The sequence below is a fragment of the Halyomorpha halys genome, unplaced genomic scaffold, assembly GCF_000696795.3.
Source record: "Halyomorpha halys isolate HHAL.00 unplaced genomic scaffold, Hhal_1.1 Scaffold992.1, whole genome shotgun sequence".
Taxonomy (NCBI): Eukaryota; Metazoa; Arthropoda; class Insecta; order Hemiptera; family Pentatomidae; genus Halyomorpha; species Halyomorpha halys.
In genome coordinates, this window is record NW_027116029.1 from 62,053 (window position 1) to 88,908 (window position 26,856).

General features: G+C 28.8%; 4 protein-coding genes across 11 annotated transcripts in view; 1 reads left to right on the forward strand and 3 right to left on the reverse strand.

Annotated features, from left to right (window-relative positions):
• The window catches only part of LOC106687644 (cilia- and flagella-associated protein 221), a 15,491-nt gene extending 11,024 nt beyond the window's left edge, over positions 1 to 4,467 (reverse strand). Inside the window, exons 1-3 of one of the 2 annotated variants that reach the window (XM_014431639.2) lie at positions 4,258 to 4,467; positions 2,884 to 3,089; positions 841 to 941 (exon numbers count right to left, since the gene is read on the reverse strand). In XM_014431639.2, coding sequence (XP_014287125.1) covers positions 841 to 941; positions 2,884 to 3,089; positions 4,258 to 4,467 — 517 coding nt within the window. The remainder of the gene's footprint in view (positions 1 to 840; positions 942 to 2,883; positions 3,090 to 4,257) is intronic. The other variant, XM_014431641.2, reaches the window with a different exon arrangement.
• A 102-nt stretch (positions 4,468 to 4,569) lies between these two features.
• Positions 4,570 to 19,490, forward strand: RabX1 (RAS oncogene family member RabX1). 3 transcript variants are annotated; one of them, XM_014431642.3, is made up of 5 exons: positions 4,570 to 4,642; positions 14,568 to 14,695; positions 14,780 to 14,912; positions 16,905 to 17,060; positions 19,292 to 19,490. In XM_014431642.3, exons 1-5 carry the CDS (start codon positions 4,585 to 4,587, stop codon positions 19,453 to 19,455), a joined length of 639 nt encoding a protein of 212 aa, XP_014287128.1. In that variant the 5' UTR covers positions 4,570 to 4,584; the 3' UTR covers positions 19,456 to 19,490. The 3 variants fall into 3 exon arrangements, with proteins under 3 accessions (XP_014287128.1, XP_014287130.1, XP_014287129.1); XM_014431644.3 differs by lacking the exon at positions 4,570 to 4,642 and adding an exon at positions 4,711 to 4,846; XM_014431643.3 differs by lacking the exon at positions 4,570 to 4,642 and adding an exon at positions 12,704 to 13,316.
• Positions 6,774 to 9,399, reverse strand: strat (RAB interacting factor STRAT). The gene is made up of 2 exons (XM_014431645.3): positions 9,087 to 9,399; positions 6,774 to 7,213 (listed from the first exon to the last, which is right to left on the reverse strand). The coding sequence occupies exons 1-2, from the start codon at positions 9,198 to 9,200 to the stop codon at positions 6,980 to 6,982; spliced, it is 348 nt and encodes a 115-aa protein (XP_014287131.1). The 5' UTR covers positions 9,201 to 9,399; the 3' UTR covers positions 6,774 to 6,979.
• Positions 19,491 to 25,421: 5,931 nt separating the features above from the next.
• Cul1 (cullin 1) overlaps positions 25,422 to 26,856 on the reverse strand; it is a 33,530-nt gene continuing 32,095 nt past the window's right edge. For all 5 annotated transcript variants that reach the window (XM_014431625.3, XM_014431624.2, XM_067052952.1 and 2 more), the window contains one exon: positions 25,422 to 26,209. In XM_014431625.3, the coding sequence (XP_014287111.1) occupies positions 26,129 to 26,209 (81 nt within the window). In that variant the 3' untranslated portion in view covers positions 25,422 to 26,128. The remainder of the gene's footprint in view (positions 26,210 to 26,856) is intronic.

Here is a 26,856-nt window from a genome sequence, read left to right on the forward strand (position 1 = left end):
CTTTCAGTGGATCAGCAGATTCTATTGGTATCTTTATTAATACAAATGATACATTTATATTATATTAATATACAATATCTCACATAATTGTTACATATTACAATTAAAGTATTTACAATGAATAGTACAAATATTAATATTCGGCGTTTGCTTGTCGCCTGTAATAGTTCCCGTGTTAGCTGGTAGGTTATGTCATGTCGGGCCACAGCGGGTTTAGCTGCTGTAATATTCACAATCAAGACCAGCAGGTAGCGTGTTGCTACACGTTCTTAGGGATTGTTTTTCTTGTTTTGAGATCTTTAATTCATATTATCAGTTAGGGCACTTAACCCTGAAACACTTTGTATAATAAGGTAACAAATATTTCGATTTATTTATTCTTGTCCGTTGAGGGTCGTGCAGTGCGGCGTCGCTTCTGACATGAGAATAACCACCGCGTATGCCCAAGGGAAGATTTCACTAGGAGCCTACCTCCAACCCCTCTTAAGCAGTCTATAACCAATTGTCTCACGTTTGCGAGTTCTATACCTTTCTACCAACAATCCGTAAATTTGGAATCTCGAACCAGAATTTAATTTTAATTATACCAGCCGTTTTTGATATAAAATTAAATCATTTTTTTCCAAAACCACTTAATCCTACAATGTTTGTTCTAGATCTGATCTCCCAGTCAGTGATCAAAACTTTCTACTCGATTATTTCTACGCCTATATCAGGATGTTGAAATAAAGCTTTTAGATAATATGTTTACCCATAACCTCAATTGTCATGCACCCCTGTTTGACAGGGTTTCAGTGTAATTTTGAATTCTGCCATACAGTAAAATTTAGTTCCAGACACCTTTCATAGGGGCTATCGTCAAATCCGGGTTGTAGATGGAGCTGAGAAACAGAAATGGTGTTCTACTCTTCATGGCTGGAATTTTTAATTTATAGCAGGCCCTGAAAATTAAAAAAAAATTACCTTAATGCATCGAATAAATACTGCCCAAGAATTAATTTTTGAAAAACACAATAAAATACCTGCTGGACAGTTAATGGGAAGTAAACCATTACTCCCCATTATGAGGGTAGCCAGGTTGGAGTATTTGCCCCTCCATCTGACTGACATTGTGCAGTTAAAAAGAAATTAAAGTGCTTACGTCAAAAATTTACATTTGAAAATTGTCGCAAGCCATTTTTTGCACTATATATAAGTGCTCGTACAATGCAATCCCTAATTTATTTCCTTGCCATTCGTCAAGGAAGGACATAATAATAACGCATAATAGATGCGTCTAATAAACGTTTAAGACTATAGTCAGGAAATCATCCATATATTCATGCGTAAATGGCATGGCTCCACTTCTATCCTTCGCCAGAACTGGAACACTTCGAAATACTCGTAGTTCACTTCTTTCATGTGGATATGAAAACTAATCTCAGTGTGGACATACTTCTCATGAAGACAAACATCTTTGTGCACACTGAAATCGACTTTTACCTCCAACCGTATTTCGAAGTGTTCGATTACTTGTAGTCTGTGGAAGTGGGTACATACAATTTCAACCGTTTCCATTGAAGGAATATTTGTAATATTTATGGCAAAAATTTACATTTTTAATATCTCCACCATAGTAAATTCCACACACCTAATCCATAATTTCAATACAAAAGAATATAGATAAAAGAACTATTCTTAAAAAAAATTTTCTTTTGAGGTTAAATGACTTCCGATTTAATGAAATTTCTTTATTAAAATTATCACTATATGGTACAACGTTTCGGGACCACTGTCCCATATTCATGCACCTTAAACCTCATAATTTCTTCTAAGAAATCATGTCACAATTTGTGCATCTTCGCCACTCCTTAGCACAGCCATTTTCCATTGAAGGAATATTTATAATATTTATGGCAAAAATTTACATTTTTAATATCTCCACCATAGTAAATTCCACACACCTAATCCATAGTTTCAATACAAAGGAATATAGATAAAAGAACGTAAACTTGAAATACGATTTTCTTATTTAATTAGGAACATAATATTGTAATAAAGGAGTCTATTGTATTTATATCTAATAGAAAGAAGTTTTTAAGAAAAAAATAATTTTTTTCACCTTCCAAGGTGCACAACATTCTCCACCCCTGGTAAGATCTACTAATGATAGATAAATATCAAAATGAAATAACGCTGGAAGCACATTGACCAGTATAAAAAAATAAATTTTTAGTTCAGATATTATAATGAACATGAAGCAAAAAGAAATAAATAGTCAGTATACAATTTTTACTCGAATGTCCCCATCAAATCCTGAGGAACGACTGTAGAAGATTAATTCATTTGACCACTCGATTGCTACTAAAAAAAAACAACAATCAGAAGGGAATAAGTTATTTATGCTGGAAAGAAGTTTAAGAAATTATCTGGAAAAACAATAATCATATGTGTGCAAAAAAAAAAAAAAATGAACCTTTCTAAGTCCTTTCTTCAGGTCCTGCTGACTGCTCGTCGAAAAACCGACAGGAGACGGATGGCAGCGCTCTACGCGCTTGTTGTTCAAATTACGCTTCAAAATTTTGTCTAAATCTTGTGAATACTCCAAGCATTAGTGTATTCGCAACTTTAGGTTGCATTCATTAAGTTAGATCATTCTAGCATGGAACATTGTATTAATATGATAAATTATTCAGTGTTTTCACTAAGATCCACACTTTAATTTTATTTATTGGAAGATTATTGATTGACCGTGTGTAAAGATGAAAGGAATATGGTCCGGGTGCGGTAAAAAAAAACTCAAATAGTAGAATTCTACTATTTGAGTTTTTTTTTACCGCACCCGGACCATATTCCTTTCATAATTTTATTTATAATTTAACGTAATATGGTACATATAATTACGTTTCTCCTAAAGGTACAGTGCCCAAGTTTATATCAAATGGTATTATCTTCATTGCTTCTCTTATTGTAGGGCTTGCAGTCAATCGAACGTAACTTCCACAACCTTTTGAACAAATTACCTTGATAATGTCATAATATGGCCTCGCTTCTAATTTTCCACGACATCTTACTGGGATTTCCAACGTTTTTTCCGGTAAAATGATAAGCTTCAAAAAATATAATTGATTAGTTACAGTTACTTTCATAAATACTCTTGGCTTCATTAAATAAAATGTCAGCCTAAGGAATAGCATTAGCAAAATGAAAATAAATATAATTAGATTGGTATTAAGAACTTGGGCAGTCCTCGCAAGAGTTATTTTCCATGCTAAGCGAGAAAGATACGTATTAATCTCGTCAAACTTTATAAATAAAGATGGATGTTACCCTCGTTCTCGTCCTCTGACACATAGCGAGAAGAGTCACGGTGAATTCGTGCGAGCGATTCCAAAGTTTTGGTGAAAACATTTTAATATTTCTGTTGAGAAGTAGGGCACTTAATATTATAAGACACAAAATAGATGCTTCACCATCACTTTGTAGCGACCATGCTACTATCTGTTGATTACCTATCAAGCTGCCGATTGACCGTTACATACTGACGCATCGCTACCTAGTTGCTGCAGTCTGGAAACATTGTATGTTGAAATGTATATTTCTTGTAAATACTTTAATTGTACAAATTAATAGCCATGTTGTAAATTTCAATATTCATAAATATATTATTAGAATCAATAAATATTATAATAGAATCTTCTGATCCATTAAAAGCGAACGTCTTACAAGCAACATCTCTAACCAAACCTAATAACCCAGAGGGTTGACTAACTAGAAATTTGAAGATCTCAGTGTGATAATTCCCTTCTAATTTTTATTTTGCAGAACTTTACAAGTCTTCACGGAATCTGTCATCTTAAACATCTCTCGGATTAAAGCCCCTGCTTAAAAGGAATTCATCTTTGTAAGTTCTCTTTAGACAGCTACACTTCGCATTCTTCAAGATTGGTAGACACATCAGCATTCTCCCAATCATTTACTTAGGCTCTGACAACAACGCGTTCAATGTCCCACCCCGGACGATTATAGAACTATTATAAGAATTGTACTTTGGACTGGCTGTTGTCAGTTACTCAGATTTTTAAATAAACGATTCAAGCCTGAGAAATAAATTTCTCGGAGGATTTTCTAAAATCAATTTTATTGGTAATTTTTAAAAAAGAATTATGTAGCTCTAATTTGGTTTACAAAACATGAAATCACATAATTATAACATTAAATAAGGTGAAGCTGACATTTCATTTAATACAACGAGGTAGCAAATGAAATTTCACTTACTTGTTCACGCCTAAACTTAGGAATTTCAAAGAATTCAGTTACCGGATAATCTAAAGTAAACATTTGTCGTTCGGTGGTTTTGTTTGTTACAGTAAATGACCTCTCGTTAGTTTCCTTCTTAGGTAAATCAATGTGCAAATATATTCTTCGAGGTTTAACATTAAAGACGTCACACCTTTGCGAGAAATAATTGAGAGCTATAATAGACATCGATATTTACTCACACCAGCTAAAGTTAATACAATACTTGACGAACCTAATTATAAACAAGAAGTGGAAAACAAAAACATGTGATTGATAGGAATAACTTGGAAAAATATTTAAAAAATGACAGAAAATGAAATTGAGAGCAGGAACTATCATTATTCATCTTTTAATACTAAAAGTAGGTTGCCCAAATATGGCCAAAGTCCTCTAATAGCCTAGTTCTGTAAAATAATACAAAAATGAGTTTACTGAAAAAAGAAGAGTTAGAATCTGTTTCTATACGTAGAGACATCATGACAACAGGAGATTGTGGAAGAACGAGTTCTGCAATTCACTAGTGTAGATTTAGATTACATGGGCACACATCGTTGCTGTTTTTGAGGTAAGCTCTCATGTTTCTTTAATGATATATTTGAGCTAGCTCGGAATTCGTTGATGATATCGATAGCTAAGGATCTTTGCTTTCAAGATATTACAATAGTTTTATTCGAATTTCGTTGTTTTAAATGGAGTGAGTGTACTTTAGTAAAAACAAGGGTTTTCCGTAAGATGGCATATCGATTCCTAGGTAAGCCATATTAGGATACCCTTTGTTTCCTGTTATTGATTATTAACTTTTGATGTTTCTTTCTGTGCAAATGGTTTCTCTACCTGTTAAGAAAATAGGAAAATGGACAGAAGGGCAACTAAAGAATGCATTGTTTTGTTTTACTTGTCAAGATTTTCAGAGAAACATGGAAATGTGTTGCCTCTGTCAACCTTATGTCTACCATTTGTGTGGTGAGTATGACAGCCGACTTAAAAAAGGTGTATGTGTGTCCAAAATGTGAAGAGTAACCTTTGCTTCTATATAAGAGAATAAGTGTAATTTAAATTTTGTTTTTTAAGGCCAGCATCCACAGGAACACAAATCAGGTTAGGTATGGGGTCAGGTTATGTAACCTAAGTTTCATCAGGGCTAATAAGTATCAATAATGGTTTGAACATTTTATAATTACTTGTGTAAGTTAAATTTACCATCGATTTTCACCTCTAAAGTTTCATAAAGGTCGACTAAAAGAGCGTTAGTCTTTAGCATACAGGACCTCTTGCATTGGTTCAATCACCCACACAAAACCTTTGAAGAAATACAGATATCCAAAAAAACCAAATATTTAGAACTTAAATGGCCAGTAACCTTTGCTTCATCAGCTTCCTAATTGGCAACTCATTCTGTTAATACAAGATAGTTCATAAAATAACATTCTACACCAAAAATAAAAACAGCAATATAGATTACATAATATGTACTCACAGTATCAGAAGAAACTCAACAGTGGAACATTATGACAACATTGTGACCATTTATTAATAGTAGCAGACACCAGGATTTTGAAATACCACTGCCCATAACCAAGGAAGTATGAGGCCATCAAGGTTCTTACTATATATGTGCCTGTGAAAAGGATGAAGGATAATAAACAAGAGGAAAGGATGAGAAGTTTGAATCTAGGTGGATTGTGGTCCCCCATGATCCCTGTGGATCACAGTGTTCCTGTTTGTTTGAGCTTCCATATGAAATTAGGCCCACTTAAAAGTTGGGAAACCCTGGAAATATTTTTCTCCACAATATCAGCAAGATTTGACTAGATCCTGATCCATTTTATATATCTTTCTTGAGGTTCCTAGGAGAGAATTTCTTATATAATTATTCATAATAATTCTTAATTATTGTCATAAACTCATGTTTTAACTAACTATTTTACATACCTAACCAGTCACTAATCACTTCATTGATCATTAAGTCCAGTAAGATCTTTTTCTCCCTAAGAATCCTCACTAAGTAAAAACCTCTTGGAATGTAAGGAATGGAAATGGAAGGTTATCCATACCTATACCTGATTAAATAGATAAATTTGATGCTCTGCAGTTAATAGAAACATTATCAACAAAACTGCAAAAGAATTCTAAAAATAGTAGTAGATGTTTCACACCAAAAGAAATAAATAACTAATTAGGGGTAACAGTCGACTATTTTCAATCTCTTAAGTAGAAATAGTAGGACTCAATTCAATTTTGTAATTCTAGATACTAGATTTTTTTCAACTAAGTTTACTAAAAATATGTTAAAGAAACAAAGGTTGGATGGTTAAATAAATAGATGCTCTTTTATTAGTTTAAAATTGGAGTGGTAAAACAAATTATAAGCTGCAATAATAACCAGTTCTCAAAATCAGTCAGATTATAAAAACAAAATCCACAATTATATGACTATGTTCAACAAAGTTTTGTTTTAAATATGCTGCTATAGGAGTACTGACAAACAACAATTCACAATAAATAGTATATTTTAAATAATAACACATAACAAAGAATGTCTATCATAATAATGAGATATTACAAATATATATTATATTTAGGAATATGTTAAAAAATAAATACAAAATTACTCATGGATATTGTTATCATAGTAAATTTCATAATCTTTAAAACCCCCAGCCATTAAATAAATTCATATCATGTACTGAAACATTTATCATGAATGTTTAACTCTGGAGAGAGCAACGTAGCTTTGTTTCGTGCCCAGATCGTGCCACCCAATTGGACCAATTTCACAGTCTGCGCATATAAGATACTTCATGTTTTCAATAGTGTTTGAAAATCCTAAATTTTCAAAAGTGTATATATCGCTAACCTGCCAATAACCTTTCACATCTTCGACATTTTCTGAATCTCCATCTGTTTTGTGATGCATGAAGGGCAAATTGTACTGTAAAAAAAAAAAAAATAGAAATAAAAGTAGATTGAATGAGATTACTAACTAAAAAGCTAAAACTGAAATATCGTAAAGAGCCTTTTTTATGTTGGAGGAAGAAATATTGGAGTAGATGGTAATCAGATGAAGATGAAAAATAGGTAAAACTCCGGAACAGAGAAAATTTTTACTAACACTATTGATTCAGTTATTATTCTCTTAAGAGTTCTAAATTACGATTAATAATCATAAGATCCAAAAGAATATCTAATAGTTCTTTTAATACAACTATGGGACCTAATCTGCTTCTTTCATCAGATAGTCTAACGGTTGTTGTTCATTAGTCAATGAAAACTGAATTAGAAAAATCTATTATTTTTTTAATAACAAAAATAATGTTATTTCGTTCTCATAAGTTATTCAGAAATTTTCAGAGATTTTTATAAATGAATTTCTCGGTAGATAATGATTAAATATTCATTTTGATATGCTGTACAACATTAATTAAAAACAAAAATATGTAAGGTTCAATTTTGTTTCACCTTTTAAGAGCTTTAGATCCTGTGTTTAGAAGAGCACAATTGGTTGAATTTATTGAATTAGGATTTCTTATCATTTTTAATAGAAATAATTAGAATTTATATTTTTAATTACAAAAAGTCAACTTTCTTTTCTTTTTTTTTTTTGTTCCAAGTTATTGTAGTTTTCTTTGTTTTCTAAGCACATAATATAGTCTGTCTTTGGAATGATATTTCTTCAATTTCTCTATGTGCAGACTATTCTGTTACCACTATTTTTTTAATATTAAAAAAATTCTAATACAATATATTAAAACATGCTCATTTCCCCTATGAGAAAAGCCCCGAGTTAACATGAGGATAGGTCGAATCCTACGCAACCACACCTTTTATTTTGATGGTGATCACTGTACCTGTTGAGGTTCAATATAAACTTATAGGAATTGTAAGTTATTCCATAATATTTAGGTAAACTTAAACAAAAATCTTCCAGAAACCACTTATTGATTAAAATAACAATTTTATTTTAAAATAATCATTCATGGAAAATACATCACACTTGTATAAATATGAAAAATTATTTCATAATATAGTGAAGAAAATTAAGATATTTAATATAGTTGGGAAGTCTAACCAAAATTGTTCGAAAATTTAAGATTTTAACACCCTCCCCAAGAAATTTTAGTAATGGCCATCTCTCTATTAAATTATTATAGGTAACTGAGGTCAATCCATTGGTAACAGTAGATTGCTTCAGTCTGTCTCAAGTTACTAGGAGTATAGCCACTCCACACCCAAGAGTAAGAAACCACTTGCATGTACGCAGTGTGGCGAGGATGGCCAAAAGTTACGCTGATAAAAGCAGGGAGTCCCTGATGTGGATGAGAGAAGACAATACGATATGCCTGAAGAAGGAAAATGAACTGAAGTACAAGGTGCAGTTTCGGCTATAAGGTGTGCAAATGTACACTAGGTTACAAATATCTCCAGATATAAAAAAACTAGAATAAAAAATAAGGAGATATATGAAAACTAACTTTAAACTTAATGCTGGCTTAAAAATATATTTACTCACACACCTAATGCTTTTTACAACACCAGATTGTTCTTAGAAAAAAAAAAATTAATAACAATATCAAATACAGCCTAAATAATACCATAAAACTAATATTGATGCTATACCAAGAAATATATATACAATTATAGCATTATAACAAAGAAGTAAACGTAGAACAGGTCATAATCATCAGTTTTCAATTATTATTTTTTTTAATATTTATTGTTTGCTAAACATTTCAAAATAACACAGTGAACAGTCTTTAAATTATTCCAATTAAGTCTATATGCATACATTAAAACATAACAATTACCGTCATATCCGTATAAATTCCCATTCCAGAATTGAGTATTTTCGAAGGACATCGGCTGCAATATACTGTGAACTTATTTTTTCCTTCAGCAATCAAAGCTTCGTCGGTAGACATTTAGAAAATAATATATGTTTTTCAGGAGTAAAACAATGACAGTTATCGAAAAAATATCTATTCAATGCAACACATAGGAGTATTACTTAGATCCAGCATAAATAAGGAATTTATCGGTACATGTAAATAAAATTCAATTAGACTGTAACGGTAGTGACAAGGGAAGGTTATACCGAAACACAAGCTTACAAAACCTTGTAATCATCCGAACTAATGTTTAAAAAAATTATATGTTTCATCACGTTCAACTACGTTTTATAGTTCATAAAGATCAGCGCAACATAAATTAAAAGGGTCCAAATTGCTGTATTATTTTAAATATTCCATACATTATATAGGTTCTTAGCGATAACCCGATAATTGTGATTATGAGTTAAAATTCTACAACTATAATCTCTTAAATTGTTTTACTAATATTTGTTTTCATATAATTAAAGATAATGTGCTAAACATCAATAATTTCAAGGGAAAAAATTACGTTTCTTTAACAGAATCTTTGAAAATGCCAGAGCTTTTTGATTTTGGCGCCTATTTGAAATTGTCAATTACATTGCTCACAAATGCAAATACAGAACCATTGAAAAGCAATAAAGTGTAAATAATTTGTATATGGACTGGTAAAATATTTAAATAGTATTTAAAATTTAAATTAATTTTAAGTTGATAATTTTCTGAAATTGAAAGTTCAACAAGCATTATTTTATATTACAACCATTAATTTATTGATTACTACAATCAGTATTGCAAGAACGGATATGAGCAATAGTTTAGGCGATATTATGACACTAATTAGTGGCTAGTATTTTTAAATATTTTTTTAAACTTGCGGAGCCAATTAACCAAGCTTAGATCGTTCTAGATTGCACAACAGTTATCAGTACTTGAGATAAAAACATTGCTAATTATTAAACAATTATTTATTACTCTTTATATTACTTAATGACTAACAATAAATAAATAAAGAATTATTTCGGGTGCCTATCAAACAAAATAGAAAAATATTAAACAAATAACAATAGTCTCTATTATATAAAAAAGTTTTTAGTGGTCACCATGTAATATTTTATTTTACTCAATCCTCTGTTATATTTATTTTCAGTTTTTTATTCCTTTTTTACACCTGAACTACGTTTCGGGCCATTCTGCCCATTATCCAGTTCTACAAATAGAAATATTTCCAATCAACATTAACCATTAACATATAGTAATTATCAATAAAGTTCATAGTGCACTTTAATAAATTTCTTTTTTTACATATTTAGATACAAAAATTAATATTTAAATACATATACATCATTTGATTAATTTATGACCATTTAACAAATCTAAAAAGTTTCTTGAGATTGAACCAAAAAATTTTAGTAATTGTTCATATTTTTTCTTCTCTTATTAATTTGTAGATATTTGGCATTTAAAATTAAAAATCATTTTTTTTATATTACCAACAGAATAAAGTCCTATTTTTTTTATAAACCAGCTTCTTTTTTTTCTTTTTTTTTTCATTTTTTGCTGTTTTCCACAGATTAATAATAAGGTAGGAAAAAATATGAACAGTTACTAAGATTTTTTGGCTCAATCTCAAGAAACTTTTTTAAATTTGTTAAATGGTCATAAATTAATAAAATGATGTGTATGTACTTACATATTAATTGTTTTATCTAAATGTGTAAAATAAAAAATATTTATATATGTATATATAGTTGACCGTAAAAATTGATACATAAGAAGATAGTCAGGGTTACGGTCAAAAGAGAAACATAAATAGTTGTAAACTATTTTTGTTTCTCTTTTGACCGCAACCCTGACTATCTCCTTATATAAAAAATATTTATTTAGGTGCGATGTGAACTTTATTGATTAAAACTATAGTTAATTGTTAAATTTACATATTTCTAATCTGGATTATCTCTCTAGGAAGTCTGGTGAGTCAATTTTTTAGAATTTTTTTGAGGTTTATTACTTCCATCATTTTCAATAAATTATTATTTATTTATTCATTAACAATTGTACAACGTTTCGGGACCACTGTCCCATATTCATGCACTATAAAAACCTCATGATTTCATATGGGAAAAGGATTAACATAAATTATTATTAATGAGGTGGTTATTATTGACCGCATTATATTGATATTGCAGGCATTGAATCTACCATTATAGAACATGGTCGAGGGGGGAAAGGGGGAGGAGTGCGGTTAGTAATGATAAGCATAAGCAAGTTTAACGTTGGCTCAAGTAAAACAAGTTTTACTCATTTGTTGTTATCATTACTGACCACATCCTCGACTATCTTCTCCTCATATGCTGAATTTCAAATAAGAACAGTGGTTTCTTTGCCTAAACCATTTGGAGCCCGGAGTGGATTTATTTTTGAGGTCCCTCCTTTAAAAAAAAATTAAATAAATAAGATAAAAACCAGGCAGTGTTTAACTTAAAAACAATTTTTACAATAATGAATTGTTGTAATAGTTAAACATAAATTTATATGAGAAGATGGTGCGGTCAGCAAAGATACATAAATAAATAAATTTATCCACTCTGTATACTTCCGATTTTCTGTCACTGTTTTGAAAGCTCTCAACTTGAACAGGTTTTGTTCTTTACTAATTTAGTATTATTATTAATTTTATTTTTTATTTATTCTTTCTCGATATTTATTTTATCACAATTTACTTCTTTATTTACAGTCTTTTAGTGTGTTATTTTTTTTTTTGTGTGTTATAACGTCCCTATTTTTAACTTAATAGTTTGCGTAATTTTTTTTTATTCTAGCCATTGTCTATTTTATGTAAATACTTTTTTATTTCTTCATTTGTATACAATTTTCTTTTCACTCATATTTACACAATTTTAACCAAAACTTAATTTACCTTTTTGTATCTTATTATCCTACTATATCAAAATATTTTTACTTGTTTAACTCTATGAAGCTAGTGAACAAAGTGGGGCGAAACATCGGAAAATAAATAGTTGTTAGCTATTTTTTTGTTTGCCTTTGACCGCACCCCTGACCAGGGCCACCCCAGGGCTGAAAAATAAAACGAGATAACGACTTTAATTCATAGAAACTTAAAAATAAAAATAAAATAATAACAAAAAAACTGGTTTTGTTTATTTGTGTATCTTTGCTGACCATTTTCTCCTCAATTTAACATTACGTTTTCTATTATACAAAATACAGAAATAGAATTAAATATTTATTTTTTAACCATTGAGTTATTCGATGTATAAGCCATTCAAAATGAAAGCATTAAGGAATGTACAAAGGTGTTATTGCAACTCGACTCATAGAATAAAAAAAGATAATTATAGTTTTTATTTAATATCTAAAACAAGAGTAAAGAAACGAAGTTTATTTGCATACTAAAAAGAGATAGAATCATTCAAGAGTTATGATTTACTTGATCTTAGTTCCAATACTTGCCCACTTTGGCATCCTTGAAATGTTTTTCTTCTTTTTTTTATTTTTTTAACTACGCTTGACGAACCAGTTCAGTTGCTGATTTTAGGAGAACGAGGTTTATTCAGAAACAGGAGACTACTGATATTTTCAGTAATAATAGGTTGATGATTATCATACTTCCTATTCAATAAAACTTTAATAGGTTCTCCGTGTCGCGTTCTTCGGGTTATCAGTTTGAGATTATTAATGGGAGCAATAATCAAAGCTACCCCACACATTAAACTTTTAACCTACGACACATTTTTATCAAGAATCTCTAATGATCAACGTTGAAAAAATAAATAAATAAATAAATCGGGTTCAAAATATGTTGCCTTAAATACAAAGAGAGGAAAACGGTGGATGGGGCCGTAGGGTTCGTCTATTGAGAACTAGGGTCCCTTTTTACCTGGTTGTCAGTGAAGTCCCATCTCATTTTTGCACCCGTACAAAAACCCTCTACTACCTGTTGATTGTTACATAACCACTTACATTACGTCACCAATCTTAGGAGTCTAATAGTTATCTTGTGCTGGTGCTCTCTAGTTATAGTTTTTAAAACATGTAAATAATTAAGCATTTTTTATTAAAAAAATATATAATTATAAAATCCCACAATACTTCTAGTCAACATGAAAACTATTGAAGGGAAAGTAGTAGTTCTTGGAGCCCAAGGTAAGGAATTTCATATGAATTTTGTTTTAAACAATAGTTTTATTTATAATTAATTATGAATTGTTTATTCAAAGACCCTGAGGGTATCTTTAAAAAGGATAATATAACAATCTTAATCAATTATTGATTAATTGGTATTGTACATTTATCCTTTCAGTGAAAAAAATACAATAGAATTTATTAATTTATAATACTCTACTAAATCTCAAAAAATTAACACAAATAAAATAATTATTTTTTAAATGGTACTAAATTTATATTTAAATCATGTTTTTGCATATCAATATCATTCATTTCCTTATTTTTCACAAGTTTTAATTTTATTCACGGAATAGTCAGGTAGATGCATAAATATTATCTTAAACCTAAAGCAAAATTATTAACTTAAATAAAACAATTTGGTTTTAAATTTGAACATGCTAATTGTTTTAATGTTTATTGTACTGAAAAACTGACACAAAGATCAATAGTATTATGATAATGTTAATTGTTAGACTTAATACAAGAAATAACAAGTTGTATATTACCCATTTTAGTTTGTAACAAGTGAAAAAAAGAATTACTCTTAAAGTTAAATAACGACTCATTTAACTTTTAGAACAACCAGCATTTTCAAATCAATAAAATTACAACATCTACAAATTTTATTGGAACATCATAAATATGTAGATACATAGATTTACATTATAACTACACAAATTATCTGAAGTAATATCAAAATGTAAATTGTAATGTCTTTGTTCTATGGTCAATACAATTGAGACCAATAATGGTAGATAGTTTCGTTTGCCACCTTAATTCAATTTTGTTAAATACTTGATGTTTTTTAGAGCTAAAAATAACTCATTCAGTTTGTAAACAAAAGTACTAAATTGATAAACTTTATAATTTACATTTAAGAGAACATTTCTGTTTATACACTAAGTAATAGGCACATATAAAAAGTAATATTTTAAGACAATAATTCCTAGTGTTTCTGAAATTATGTTTTTAGAATTTTCTAGATATTTATTATTTTTATTGCTGTATACTAATTGTATTTTTTTCTTCAGTACTACATCTCATGTTATTTATGGATGAATATCTTTAAATAACTTATATCGAAAATTATCTCATGTTTTTTTTGCTCCTTTATAGTTAGTATTCTGAGGAGAAGGAAAGTCAGGACCTAGTTCTGATTTACTTGAATACATAACATAAAACTGAAAAGTGTTTTTAAATTAATTTATGTTAAACTTTTTATTTTTATAGGAGTTGGAAAAACAAGTTTAGTAGTTCGATATATTGGAAAAATGTTTAGTCATCATATTAGTCCAACTATTGGGGCTTCATTTTTTACCTGTAACATTAATGTTGACGATACGAGAGTCAGATTACAGGTAAACTTTAGTCTCAAATTTTATTCTCTATGACAACTTTAGTTTTATGATAGTGTTTAATGGTTCAAAATATTCTTTTTGAAGGTGTGGGACACAGCTGGCCAAGAAAGGTTTCGATCAATGGCACCAATGTATTATAGAAATGCCAATGCAGCGCTTCTAGTTTTCGACATAACACAACAAACTTCATTCGCATCGATTAAATCCTGGGTTAAAGGTATTAATTTTGTTTAAATAGATCAACCTATTAGCAATGAAAATGTCTGTATATACCCATATTACTTGAATTTGTTTTCAATGAAAATGTTTTAATCATTTTATAAGAAGCTATTTGCATTTACATTACTTATATTATGGAATATATTTCTGCTTTCAATAAGTGAAGAGAAGTTTACTGACCTGTAATTAGGATGGCGGACACTTTAGTGAATTTATTTCGAATCTTTATATGACATAATTGTTTGAAGAACATTTTGATTGGTTCACAAACAAGAAAGACTAATGTTTGTGTGAAAATATTTTCTGTTGTTGGTTGTAAAGATACATTTTGTATAAATAACATTTAAAGATTAGAATATGGTTTATGTCATAATATTTACTTTTTTTAATCAGCTTTTCTATTAGCTGAGAGTAGAATAATAAAAATGAATTATTTAAAAATAAGAAAACAATTTGATAAAGATTTTAAAAATAATTAAAGAAAGCAAAGAATTTTTGTAACAAAAAGAAAACATGTAATATTTAGAACAAAATGAAATTTTTTTTTTTCTATTTAACTGGAATACTGGCATTTTCTTTGTTTCTCACATTTTTTTAATAATATTGCTGCTTTACTTTATTAGAAGCATGTCTGACAAAAAAAAAAAAATTTTGTGTTCAATGTATTCCATAGATAGTACAATCCTCTCGGGTTGTTTATGGAATAATCTCAGTTGAGAAAATAATCCCAGTTAACGCTATTATCTTTGGAATAAATCCAAATCTAAATAACACGAAACTAGTTTTTTGTCTGATGTGCCACAATTTAAGAAAAATAGCGATATGTCCTCTTCCTAATCTAATAATAATTTATATATATAAAATTATACATTATATATATTATCATTACATATAATAATAATCTAACTGTATGTTACCAGTACTTTTTGTTTTTTAAGTTTGCACCTCAAATAGTCTTTCAAAACTTTTTCCATATTTGGCTAATTTCAAATAAGTTACAGCAATACTTCTCCTAATTTCTTTGTTTTTTTTATTGCCAAGTATGCAATTATTGCCATCTTGATAACCTTTTTTTTTATTCTCTAAAGTAATTAAACTTTACAAAACATAAGTTTTTTTTCATTACTTTTTGATTACTTATTTACAGAAAATAAATATTATAAATTCATAAAAGCTCACAAAACAAAGATGTTAATGAGAACTATAAAATGCAAACTGATATCTGTGGTATGTAGGTCTCTGATGGAAGGAAAGGAATATAATTAGTGAAGTGATCCTTTAGCGATCTGCTTATTGCCTTTCTTATAAATAGGACTCGGACTCTGGGTGCAGATGGGTTAATTGCTTTCCTCTTTGTTTCCACATTTATATCCAACCATTTAAGAAATATAATTGGATTTTTGTCCCCTCTTGGAACAAATAACACAGTCATTCATTTAGAGTTCCACTATGGACTTCATATTACCTGTTTGCTTTTAAGATACGAATCCTACACCTTTATCAAAGTAAACTCAGAAATTAACTGTTTAGCTAATTATTTAAACAGGAAAATATTTATTGTTTGTGTAATATAAAGGTATTGATTAATCTATTTCTTTTCATCTAAATAATTTGTAAAATACAAACATCTAGTTATTTAAAAAAAAAGTTTTAAATGGTAATGTCTCAATCTAGATATACAATATATTGCATTAGTTTTATGTGAATAATTTACTGACATTCTCAACTTGAGAAAATCAAATTGTTCTCAAAATTAAAAAAAAAATTGATGAAAATGTCTACCAATTTGATATTATTTCTTAATATTTAATACCTTTACAGGCTTGAAACTAAAATTTATTATAATATAATTATATACAAATCTCTTATATAAAAGATTGTCATCTCTATTTTTATAGAAAATGTTAATTGATCATGAAAATACCATTTTGATTGAATTTACATTAAATTTATTAATATTATATCAATATTAATTAGAACTACATTTCAGAATTACAAAGGAATGTTGAAGAACCGCTAGTTCTCTGTGTTGTGGGTAATAAAACTGATTTGGAATCTCAAAGGAAAGTTACGAGAGAAGAGGCTGAACAATATGCCACTTCTATAGCTGCTACTTATTTTGAATCCTCAGCATTAAATGATTCAGGTTAGTATAATAACTTCAGAAACATATTGAATTATTAATCATTTATGTGCCACTTTTAAGTATATCTTAAGTGAAAATGTTGTTAGCATCAGAAGCATAAATATTGTATGCCCATAATAAACAATATGCTGATTTAAACTGGTTTTACCCTTTTTTCTAACTGCAATACTACCTAGATATATATCTTTTATGATTCTTGAACCAGTTAATATACATTAAAGTTGTAGGGAGGCTTTTTGTAAATAATTGTTAGGGTAAATAATTACCCTGTCTTTCTCTGTTCACTTCTTAAATATAACATACAAACCTGTACACTAGTAGATATACTACTTCTCAAATTATAATTTCCTTTAAAAAGTTCTTTTTTTCAAAATCCTCATTCTTATTTTGGAATTCCTTTTCCCTATCCATTCACCAAAATTCATTATTAAACTCATTTAAACGTCAATCATTTCTCCATTTCCTCAACTATAATCTCCATCATGTTAGTAAGAATAAAGTATGTCAAATTTTTATGTTATTTTATTGTCAATAATTGTATTGTTTTGTTATATAATCAAGTATTTATATCTATAAATTTTGGGATTTCAGTATTTTTTATCCTTTAAATTTTTATCTTTTCTTTATACAAAAACAAGAGAAATGATTGCGCAGTAATGTTTTTCGACATTGAAACAATTTACAACATTGGGCATGACCACATAGTCAGTTCACTATAGGCAAGATGTATCATTGGGCTTGAAATACATAACTGCTGCTCTCTTGACTACTCAAAAAAATCAGGATTAGTTTAAGAATCCACTGAAAATGCCAGATCAATATTTTGCAAGGAGTATCCCATGGCGGATCTTGTCGCCTACGTTATTCAATTTATCCATCGATCATTAATACCACAAACTCTGCAACCAAGATTTATTAAAGAACTTCAAATATAACCTTACTAGTGACCAAGAATATGTAGTCATCACAAGGTTCAAAGACAACCTGGTTGTCTCGGCATGTGACTACAATTAATCATAGATTATTCGGCAATTTAGTAATCATGGATATATAAATATTCTTGTAAAAATAAATATGTTTGTTCAACTTCTCTAAAAAGGCTGCATACGGTGTATTGTATTTGGAAGACAGACCCCAAACTCTTCTGCATAGATATAAAGTGAGGTCGAGGCGATTTACATTTTTATGCTATGCAAAAGTGAAAAATAAAATCCAATTAGGAAGATATAAAATGATAAATAGCTTTAAAATGTAATTAACATTGGCTCCCTGATTTATCCCATACATGGAAGCAATATAGGGAAAAATGTATCTTTTTTTTCAATTTAATATACGTATATCATTAAATGCATCTACTTCATGGAACAAGATGCAGGAAGAGGAAGACCTCGCCTTCGATGAAGTGACGGTGTGAGTAGTGATGCCAGGACCATGATCAGTATGAGGAACTTGATGGCAGCCGCTCAAGATCGTAATAATTGGTGGAGGCTGGTGCGGGAGGCCAAATTAATAATAATATTTAATTTATAATCTTAACACTTTCTTGAGACTGGTAATTTTTTTAAAATAAATAATTTAATTTCTATCCATTTTAGTCTCAAAACCTTTTATTTTTCCTATAAGTCGTTTCGGCCAATCTGGCCATCTTCAGGGACAATCTACTTAATAAAATTTTGAAATTATATAATTTAAAAACTCTAACTTTATGCAGGCTATTCTGCCCAGGTCAAAACATCAATTTCTAATTAGTCAATATTCACTTAAAACAAAATCAAAATCATTTATCACAGACACTATTCCTAAGATTTTTGTGATAAAGTTTTTAAGGAATAGTGTCTGTGATAAATGATTTTGATTTTGTTTTAAGTGAATATTGACTAATTAGAAATTGAAGTTTTGACCTGGCCAGAATAGCCTGCATAAAGTTAGAGTTTTTAAATTATATAATTTCAAAATTGTATTAAGTAGATTGTCCCTGAAGATGGCTGGATTGGCCTAAACATCGGACTTATAGGAAAAATAAAAGGTTTTGAGACTAAAATGGATAGAAATTAAATTATTAATTTTAATGAAATAATAATATCATTAAATGTAACAAATTTAAAAATTTCTTTGTACATTATTGTATTTTAATAGCGAATAAACCAAATATAATAAAAAAAGTTTTGGATTTTGCTCCACTTTCCCCTAATGTTTCCAGCTATTATCTAATCATTTTTTTTAATTTTCAGGGATTGAAGATGTGTTTTTGTGCTGTGCCAGTGGTATGATAACATTGAGCCAAGACAAATTAGTTAAGACATTAAGAGTGACACCTTTGAATCAAGAAAGGGAAGGTAGTCGTAATCAGTTACACCAATTACCAGTCAATGAAAAACCTCCTTTGTGTTGCTGAATATTATGGATTATTAAGATCTTATTAGCACTTAATCCTGCTATGATACCTGAACAATTCATGACATTAACTTAAGTGTTGTACATTTTTGTATCAAAAGTTTAAATTATCATCATGGTATTTGGATGATAATAACCAAATGAAATTGATTAAATATATGATTGTAAATTATATAAAAATGTAAAGTTTAATGTAATTAATATGTATGAGACAATCAACTTGTCTTTTTTTATTAATTCGACTAATTTTGATATATCATTTTATACTTTAAATCCTGATTGGATTGTGTATTATAAAGACAAATTAAATAAAGTTTTATGTAAAGTTATTTCATTTAACAAATATCCTGTCATCAATAAACACAGTTTACTTAATGTTTCTTATTCTTAATTATAATTTATTCCATTTTCATTACTTTGAGTAATTCTATAATACCCCTGACAGCAGTATATGTGTTGATCATCTACTGTGAAAAATGCCCTGAAAGACATTTAAGAATCTCAACAATTGTAGGGAGGATTTATAGTCTCGTACAAAAGATACCTCTAACTATATACATTATAATTGAAAAAAAAAAAAGATAAAATAAATTGATAAAAATTATAATTCTTAATAAAAGAGAAAAGTAAAGTTAAAAACAAAAATAATAACATTCGTAGACCTAACAAACAATTGCCCTCTAATGAGGGAAAAAACAAGTTAATTTAAAAAAAGGATGAAGAGAAAAATATAAATAAATAAAATGGAAGTAATGTGAATAATAGAATTAATAAATATAGAATTTATAACAGAATGTCCTGCAGTAGCCTGTGCTTCAGCTTCGGGTTTCCCAAGCTGTAGTTCACTGCTCCTTTAATCCCTTGTCGGTAAATGGGAGTGGAACTTCATGAACCATTTCTTGACGTAATCCTCTATTGACTCTATTTGTAATTCCCGATGCAGTGGGATATTTCTTACAAACCAAGGAGCATTCACTGCAATTCTTAGACTTCACAGCCTCTCTTAAACTGTTAAAATAAATTCTGTTGTATCTTTTTTAGCCCGGTGAAATGTTGGCTCTTAGTAATAGTTTTTGTACTATTTGAGTTGTTTTTTTACCTCACCTGGACGATCTTCCTTTTACAGATTACAGTCTGTAAACGATCTTCCAAAAATTATTTGGATTTTTTTTTTTTATTGAAGGATTGTTATAATGATTCCATAAAATTGTATACTTGTCCTGTATCTTTATAAAAGGTAGTAGGTACATATGGGCTAAAAAAACTTCTTATCGACTGATATTTTGAAAAAAAAAAAAAAAAAGGCAGATTTTGAGGATCATTGGGTATTGACCCATGACTCAGGTGCCAAATCATTGGTTACATAGTCTTACAGAAAAGCTACAGATGGTCACATTATTTTGAAATTTGATTTTCAGATTCTGTGTTAATATAACCAGCAGAACATAAACCTTGATTTTACTTTGTTTCCAATAGCTATTTCAAGAAAGTTTTAAATTAATTTTTTTAAATCAAATATTTAATTAAAGTATGCCAATTACTCAGTTTTAATACAAATAAATTAACAGAAATAAGAGGAAAATAGGTTGATGGATTAATAGTATTGAAAACTATTACTATTGATTACGAAATAGGTATTTTCAATTGCGCAATAGAATAATTTATTAATACAGTAATAAAATTGTATTAGTCTAGATGACTTAAATGGATTAAGGCATTTGATAACAGCCTTATCATTTATTCTTAGGAGATAGGAAACTCCAACATTCTAAATTTTGATTAAAGGCAAAGTGAATCCAAGAAACATCTCGGTCCTCTCTTAGAATCTGAATTTTTATGTATGTTAGTCAAAATAAAATACAATAGATATGGGTGAAGATCCTAGCATTAGAGATAAATCAAAGTTATGAATCATAAAGTGTTTTATTTTTAAAAATATTTTTTTTTTCTTTCTTTATTCAAAAAAAAAATGCAGAATATTTTACTGAAAAAAAAGTAGATTTGTGCGGCAGAATGGTATTTATACCTTACTATTACAATGAGAAATCAAAAGTTGAATATGAAAACTAAAATACAAAGAATTTTCGATATGACATATTACAGAGTTGTAAAATATTCTGTAGGTCAAATTTGAAAAAGAAAAAAAAAGGCCTGTAAGATAAAATTTATATTATAGGACACATAGAGCTGATTTTGACTTCTTGTGTTAAAATATATTGATATCTTGTTGGTATGAGACAATTGAGGAATCAAACAAAATAAATTATTGTTTTTTTTTAATTTTGTATCAGTAACTAAAGTAATTTCTTAACATATTACGACCAGTCACATAACTTTCTAATCACTAGAAGTGATGAAAATATCTTTTTAAACTTTGTTAATCACTTGGTCAATGATGTCCGTGCTGAATACAGCTCACTAGTTCAATCAATACAATCTAATTATTTTAAGTAATTTTATTCATTGAGGGGTCAATGGGTCACAATTTTATTCATTCAAGTTTCTAAAAGAAGGTGGTATGCATAATTTTGGCCTTCTCCACCTTTACATCTCTTGAAAAGCATCATTACCATTATTATATTCTTAGAAACTATTAGTCCAATGTGCTTTTTCTTTTTTTAAATTTCTTTTGAATTAATTTAACATTTTGACATTTATCGTAACAAAAAAAAACGGCAAAATGATAAGCTGATATTTCAAAAATATTTACAATACATTTTTAAATCTTCCAGTGTTTTTAAAAGTAATAATCAGTAAATAGTAATAATAATTAAAATGAATAATTGCTTATTTGTATGTGAAACGATTTCAGAGGAATAAAACAAAACAAGTGTGAAAATCAGTTATGTTATCCAGAAGAAATAGGAATAAAAAATATACTTATTCAAAACCATAAGACAAAGCTGATCAATTTTATCCCTCAGAAAATCTAATTGTTTTAGCCCAAAGATTAATTATATTGGAATATTTACAGAAAAAGTTTTAAAAAATATACATATATATTTATATATGACAACTGTATCTATACTTTTGAAGATATTAAAACAAGAAGGTAACTGGTTTGGTTTGAGTTTAAAAAATGGTCACACAGCCCTTAAACCATAAGTATGTCCCTCATTGTTAGAAAAAAAATCTAATGCAGTGGAAACATCAGACAACTTTTACTCACAACCCTGGAAGGCAAACATTTTAAACATTGATTCTTATTTTTCTGTTGTAAAAATTAGTATTCTAGGGTTTTTAAAGGTGCAAATAAACAACTACAACTTTGTTCCTGTCAAGGAAACAACAGTTTAACAAAATATAACAAGGCTATGTACATGTCGTTGGGATTGAGAGAGATCGGACATGCTTGGCTGTCTCTAATTTTCCAATTACATATTTTAACATGATATAATTAAGTAGAAAGAAAACATTTTTTTTTTTTTTCTTCTTTTCTTTTTTCTCACAGTTTTCCTTTACAATCAATTCTACACACTAAATAAAAATATTTCAATTTATTCCTTTTTTTTAAATTACCTTTCTTGTCCCTTCCATTTCACAATTTTTGTTTTATTTTATCAACAAATTCACTCTCCTGAATTCCCTCTCTCAGATCCTCCCCAGTGGGCTGCTAAACAAATTCACCATTAGACAGCGATGTGAAATCAAACCAGAGAAATACCAGTCACAGCAGTAGATCAGTTTACAGTAAAACAAACAAATAAATACATTTTACCTAAACAAAACTAATACATAGATTTAAAGGAAAATATAATAAAAAATTGGTTAAAAGAAATACTTGATTGGATACATAAGTAAAAAAAAAAAAAGAAGATAAATAAATAATAATAATAAAAATAAAATAATTTAATGAATAAATAAGTTAAAACACACAAATCAACAGGTCCACCTACAAAAATAAATAAATAGAAAAAATAATGAATAATCTAGAGCTAATTTCCATGCAGGTGATGTTTGATCCCAAAATAATATTTTCCGCCAAGATCGCAATATCACTATATGCTAACATCTAGGCCTTCTAAGGAGCCCCTTGTTCTATCTGGTATTGTTCCACGAGATCCAAATCAGAGGCCTCTTAGGGTGATCTCTCTCTCTCTGAAGGTCTCGCAGAATTTTTCCTTAAGGAAGGGGATGAATTTTTCAAATATTTCCTTTTTTTTCTCTTTCCACTCCACCTTCCTGTTCGAGGTCATTATTCTCAAATCTTATCGTTGGATCCAAGACCAGATCCATGCCTCCGACTTTTGTAAATGCGACAATATTGGCAAATCTTACGGATCCGTCGGTGACAATGCAATAAACATCCTCGAAGCAGGTGAAGTCTAATAAAATTCTTTCATACTTCATATTGATATATCTTATATAAATGTAAACAATACCAAATAGTTAACTTACAACAAACAACTTTAAGGTACTACAATTTTTTTTAAAATTCAGAATATAACCTAAGCTATTTCAATGAGGATAAGACCTAGCTATTACTGAAGATCACTCAATTGTAAATTGATACACTGAGTTTACTCAAAATTATTAAAGCTGTTTTAGAGAAAATAAAAAAAAATGAAAAATCGATTCTATAAAGTGGAACATACAAAGTTGATTTTATAATAAAAGTCACTGAAACATCGCAAGCATATGCCTGTCTTAAATATGTAATTTCAGCTCATACAACTTTTCATTTTTGAGTAAGGCTGTTCACATACACTTATATCATTTTCGATACTTGGTTATTTGGACTCAAGAAGATCTTACCCCTAAACGTGAGTTTTCAAAATTGAATTTGAAATTTTGTATTGGCAATTCTCCCCTTACTAAATATAGGGTGGAAGTAAAAACAATGGAGAATACTATTAACAGTTTAGGAACTCATTCTATCAAAATGTTATGACAAATAATAACATTTACTATTATATCAAGTTAAAACTTTCTCTAATTGAATATAAAACAAAACAGTATTGTTAAGAAACTGGCAACTACAGAGACAACAGATTTATAAAATGTAACTTTTGTAAGGGAAAGATATCACATTCTTTGGTGCTTAATTTAATTAATATTTTATTTATATTACATGCATAGTTTAATTTCCATTCCAATAAAAACTGCACATTTTTTTTTTTCTTTTAAAGTTGTTACCTCATAAATTAAATCGTATCAATAATAAAAGGCTAAAAACAAAAAAGAAAAAAAAATGTCAAGAGAGTAATTTATTTCAGATGTGGAACGCCTATAATGTCAAATTTACAAAATTAAAAAAAAAAAATTATATTTAAGACACTTCAATGTGGCTTGTTAATTTTTCGTTATCTTCATTAGTTAACATATCAAATATATTTACTCATCGAAAGTACTAATCATTTAAAATGTAGGTTGAGTTTGTACGGCTAACTTATCAAGAGATCAGAATTATCAAAACTGAACTCTTCAAATCTTTCAATAATAATGGTCATGGCTGAGACAAACAGAATTCTTGCTTCAAGCAATTCACAACTAAACTTTGAATGTTACAAAAGAGTTAATATGGAAGAAAATTACAATCTACTTAGGTACTATTAACAAGGTTTTTTTTCTATATACAAGCAGCAGGGATTAAACAGTAACATTTATGATAAAATATAAACAATTTTTTAATGGTTAAGTAGTATTGATAAAAATAAGTTGATGAACCACACCTGCACTTGAATAATTCCATAATAAGGAACGTGATACCAATATTAGTCATCAAATCTTGAGATACATGAATTTATGTGGTCCAATCATTTAAAATTATTTAAGGAAAAAAAAATTCCATGATATCAAAATGCTTACAAATTTAGGCCTTTTTCTTTCAACTGCCCTCTTCTCCCACAAAAGATGAATTATTCAACATTCCATTTTTCAGACATTCAAGGGCCAAATATTTACATCGTACAAAAAATCACCAAATTTTTATTCATGGAATGTTTTTTTGTATGTTTTATTAATTACTTTTTCAATTTTTTTTTTTTTTTAAGGGAGGTTTTAATCAAATACATATTCCATCGTAATATGAAACAAATTTTTCTCATATCATCCTTATACATACTTAAAACATTATAAAAACAAACAGAATCCACGATTGATATATAAACTTTACAAAACCAGAACATCATAACAACTCAAAAACTTAATTTGGTATAAGTTTGTTCCTTACAAATTAATATAAATAATATTGGTGAATAATTTTTACACAATAATAATAAATTTGTTAAATGTTCTCTTAAATATATATTTACCTAAATATATAATTATATCAATCAGTATCACTGACCATCTGGATATACTTCTAAACTAGAAATGTATTCTCCAGTTTGCTTTGAAAGCCCTCTATTTTTATCATAAACCTGGTGGTAAAATGAGGTACTCATTTCCCCCCCTCCCCCACAAAAATATAGCAGAGTCCTTAGAAATATATAAGACGAAAGATAAAAGGGACACACATAGCAAAACCTTTTTAAAACATACTGACAAAAAAGAAGTCCATGATTCAAAATAATTTACTGATTTAACAAAAACATCTTTATATAAATATATATTATATAATAAAAGAAATCAGTTAATGAATCCAACAATGTGGACCAAATATGAATGAACTGTGGGACTGAAGAGTGCACACTTAAATTGGTCATGGTCAAGTGCAATGGTTGTTTTCTTGATCAGGCTAAGTAGCTGTAAGTATCTTTCTGGCCCTCTGTCCGCTCTAAATATTCTTTTTCGATCAAAATATCTATACATTTCTGGAAAAAAAAAAAAAAAAAATTAAACAGCAACATAATTAGAAAATAATACTACTAAAGTAGATTCGTGATAACCCATATTGTAATTGGTCTTAGGGTTTAATATAAATTATTAAGATAAATAATAATTGGATATAAAAAAAACTTAAAATTAGGTCAATCCAAAATTTTATAATTATGTAAGAGTTATAGTTATTATCAAGAATATTACTCATGAGAATTAATTATAATTCTCAAATCTTTTTTTTTCTCATTACAAACTTCATCGAACATACTTTGAGCTTTTACCACTATGCTTTTTAAGCTTTGGTTAAGTCTGTACTAACTCTAGGAAGTAATTTTGCCAATTTTCTTCAAAATGAATGGAAGGATGCAACATTAGGATAGATCAATTTGTTTACTAATGGTAGCTGTGGCTTTTTCTTTAATGATAAGACTCACTGAGGCAGGGAAAAACCAAACTGAAAGAAATATCATATAACAGAAAAAATTTCCTCTAACCCCATTCTATAAAAACAATATGAATTAATGAAAATTATAAGATACTTCCTTGATGAAAACAAATATCTACTACCAAAGAGAAAATGAAGTGGATAGATCTTTTTTATATTCAATGAGTGCCTGGATAAGGGGTACTTTCCAAACAA